We start from the raw sequence: 3,837 nt of genomic DNA on the forward strand, positions 1-3,837 counted from the left end.
TTAGCATCTGGGGTCATGTGAAGAAAACCCTTCAGAGTATGAGGTTTTCTGGACCCCTCAAGGGTCCGACGCCAGCTTCCAGGGCTGCTTCGCTTCCCATCGACCTTTATCCCAAAGCATCGGGCCCGACAGAGGCTGATTTCTTCAGGCCCCTTCGCTCGGGCAGCCCTGGACTTTTCGTTTCCCTCCAGCCCATCGAGACTGTGAAAGGTTCAGCTCGGCCACGTCTTCCGAATGGCAAACAGTCTAGAAAGGCCTCTAAGGCCAGGCTCACGTCGGTGGATACGTCCTCTTTGGGGTCTCAAACCAATAATTCCTCACTCCTTGCTTGCCTGACAATGCTCTCTCTTATCAGGGAACTGCATTTCTAGTAAATCTGTTTCAAGTGGAACATGGGCACATTGAGGGACTGCTTCCTAGTGGTTCATTGAGAGTTTGGGACTTGCTTTGGTCTGCAGTTTTGATGCCAACATTACTAGCTGTGGCCTGGGGCAAGTTTCTTAAGCTTACTGAACCTGTTTCCTTGTGTGTCAAAGAGGGATAATCAGAAAATGTGCAGCACAATGATGTTTTGATGATTGGGCAATGCATGTGAATCCCTTCGTACAGGCTGTGGTTCATATTAAGTCCTCAAAAATGGTTAGTCCTCATTTTTTTTTTTTTAATCCTCACCCGATGCTTATTGATTTTAGAGAGGGGAAAGGGAAGGAAATAGGGAGAGAAATATCGATGTGAGAGAGAAACTTTGATCAGTTGTCTCTCATACACGCCCGAACAGGATAGAACCCGCAACCCAGGTATGTGCCCTGACCAGGAATCGAACTGGCAATCTTTTGGTTTACGGGATGATGCGCCAGCCAACTGAGCCACACTTGCCAGAGCTGTCTGCATTCTTAAGAAAGTTGAATTTATGAAAATGCACAAATGTGCATGATAGAATGCCTTGCTTTCGTGTTTACTTAAGTGGTGGATTTCCCTGGTGCATATAAATTTGCATTTGTTTTTAATGCTTTGCTTCTCCTGCAGCCTTTGAGCAATGTGTCCCTGGCATAAAGTCTGGTGTCATTGCAACAACAGTCACCCCCTTTCTCTTGCCTTCCCTTCCTACTCAGATGTCCCTAGTCACTCCATCCCATTCCTTCCAGCCGATGAAACTGATTTATTAGGGGAAACAAAACAAAATAAAGAATAGCCAGAAATCCAGTATTTATTTACTCGAGAAAGCAAGAAAAAAAATCTTTATTATTCTAGCAAATTTAACAGAGTAAAGGACTCACACAAACTCAATAAGCGTCCATGGCTAAGTTCGGTCCAGCGCACCCAGACACGGGCACACCGTCATTCGCTGTCACCCTGAACGTGAAGAGACCACTGTGTGACTGGGGGAGGACCGGGGCGGGAGCGGGTGTTAGATGATTTCTCAGAGGGAGCCTCAAGTGAATGAAACAATTTACGTTTAAATTCCTTACTAAGTTAAAGAAGGGTTTCAGAATGTGGTTAGTGGAGGGGGAAGGACTCACAGGACAGGGAACTTCAGAGGTGGCAGGGACATTCCCCTAGTTCGCGTCCTTGCTGCCCATGGGCACACTGAGTCACATGTCCCCTTGGGGGGTCTCCTTCATGTTGGTGATGTAGTCTTGCACCCAGGCATCGCTGGGATTGGCACAGATATGCCGGCCCTTTTTGGTGAGAAAGCTGTAGGGAAGGGAGAGTGTTACAGAGAGGACAAGCAAAGATGTGCTTGGCCACCTGGGGCCCCTTGGTCTTCAGCCCTGTGGGCAGCTCAGGGCCTTGTCCCAGAGTCATTCCCCAAACCTCAGGGACCTCTGAGCTATTTACAGAGACAACCTCAGGTCACCTCCTTCCTGCTGCCTCTTTCTCGCCTCTCTTCCCTCTACTCCTGGGCACACGTCGCTGGCTCCCAGCAGGCCCCATTTCACGACAGAAAGCCGCCCCAGGGGTCTCTTTCTTTGTCCTGCATGCACAGGAGACCCCCAGAGGGCCAGGCTTTCCCAGGATGGCTCCTTATCCACCGCTCGTGAGCCTGTGAGCTGCTCCCCACTCAGACTCCTATGTCCTGCGTTGTCCCAGGGATGGGCGAGGGCTGACACTTACACAACACCAAGGTTGGAGCACTGGCCGCTGGTCTTAAAATAGGAAACCACAAGTTTGCGGGGCATCTGCCTGGGCGTGTAGGACATGCAGCAGGTGGGAGCGATGACGTAAGTCCTTTCTGTGGGGAACAAGGACAACGGGGGCCGCTCAGGAGGACAGGCAAGCCCGAGAGGACCGGAAAGAAGCAGAGAGATGCGCGGCTCAGCGATGAGGCATAGGGGCAAGGAAACTGGAGAGAGTTTGGATTTTTTTGTTTCTCATTAACTTCCTCAGTCTTGTCTTTTCATTTTGTCTCTTCATTTCAGTCTCTATCTTACTCTACAGGATACCCGGCTCTAGATGGTCTATTCCCTTTTCCTAAATCTCTTTCAGGGAAATGTCTTTTTTAATCCATGAAATCATAAACTAGCTAGGTGAGAGTAGGGACCATTCTTACAACTCTTGGGAACAGCTAAAGTGATTCTACAACTTACCAGCCCCCACAGGATCTAAACAGACCTCGATGCTGCCTCAAGCTAATAATTAGCCCAATAAATGAAACTTTAATGATCTCATCCAAAAAACAGTATAAAGCCCCTAACTCCCACCCTGCAACCCAGCTCAGGAAGCTTCATTTGAACCCTCCTGAAGAAAACAACAGTGTTATTTTGAAACTCTATTCAAGTTTCTCTAATTTCCCACGGGGCTTCTCAGGCCAGAGTCTTGGAAGATGGGATCTCACTGGTGGCTGGAGGGTGGGGAGCAACTGTCATTAAAGGAACGTGGATGACAAACTCACCTTTCTGATAGGCGCAGAGGGCCCTGGTACAGAGGAGGACAAGGACAGCCGCCCCAAGGACCTTCATGACGGTGGCAAGCGGGCGGAGGAGTGTGGGCGGGGCTGAGATGGGGCTTTGGAAGCCACGCCTGCTGGCCCCCTGCTGGGATCTGCACTCTCTGCCCTTCTTTTATAGGCAGCCCCGGGCAGTGGGAGCATAGAAATTAGAGGTGCCTATAGGCAAGAAATTTGACATATGGTGGTGTCATGTGACGTGGACAACCCAGGGTTGCCTAGGTTACGACAGAGGTTTGGGGCATGCACAAGAATGGTTGAGTTGCTGATTTGATTGAGGCACTTATGAGGAAGTTGTTTCTCCAGATGTGTGACAGAGAATTGGCATCGTTCAGGAATCACACTTAGCTGTTTCCTCTTCACATGACAGTTCTCTCTCTGAAGGGAGGAGTCACAGCCTCTGTCCGTGGAACAGGGTGCTCTGATGGACTTCCACAGTTGTTCAGACCATGTAAATGTGCCCTGTGTAATAATGCCAATGGATCTCGAGCAGTATAAGCCACACCATAAATGGAAGATACAGACTGGAAAAGCCTAGAGGTACAAGAATGATCAAAGTGAGGATTAGCCTTCCAATAACTGGTCTATTTATCAAATGTTTATCATAGACCTGCAATGAGGTCTGGATATAACACCGGGTGTGGTCAACAGTCTTAAAAATGTCCCTACTCTTTGAACTGGAAACCTTACTTCTCATAATCTATCCTATGGAAACGACCCCACAAATGTAGAACATATTAGGGACCACGTTGTTTAATGCAGCTTATCTATTCTCAAGTAACTGGCAGCAAGCTACAAACTCTACAGTCTTGGAATGATAAAGCAAACCCACTGATGGACCATTAATTAGGCAGCCTCTTAAACAAATAGAGTGACATGAAAATACTTGA

General features: G+C 48.4%; 1 protein-coding gene across 1 annotated transcript; it reads right to left on the minus strand.

Moving 5' to 3' along the window:
• Nucleotides 1-1,252: 1,252 nt before the first annotated feature.
• Nucleotides 1,253-3,255, minus strand: LOC129086597 (C-C motif chemokine 3-like). Its single transcript, XM_054593212.1, has 3 exons — nucleotides 2,894-3,255; nucleotides 2,116-2,233; nucleotides 1,253-1,695 (listed from the first exon to the last, which is right to left on the minus strand). Exons 1-3 carry the CDS (start codon nucleotides 2,958-2,960, stop codon nucleotides 1,593-1,595), a joined length of 288 nt encoding a protein of 95 aa, XP_054449187.1. The 5' UTR covers nucleotides 2,961-3,255; the 3' UTR covers nucleotides 1,253-1,592.
• Between the last annotated feature and the right edge of the window lie 582 nt (nucleotides 3,256-3,837).

Source organism: Pteronotus mesoamericanus, unplaced genomic scaffold (assembly GCF_021234165.1).
Source record: "Pteronotus mesoamericanus isolate MK-2021 breed Mesoamerican mustached bat unplaced genomic scaffold, CSHL_Meso_final scaffold_408, whole genome shotgun sequence".
Taxonomy (NCBI): domain Eukaryota; kingdom Metazoa; phylum Chordata; class Mammalia; order Chiroptera; family Mormoopidae; genus Pteronotus; species Pteronotus mesoamericanus.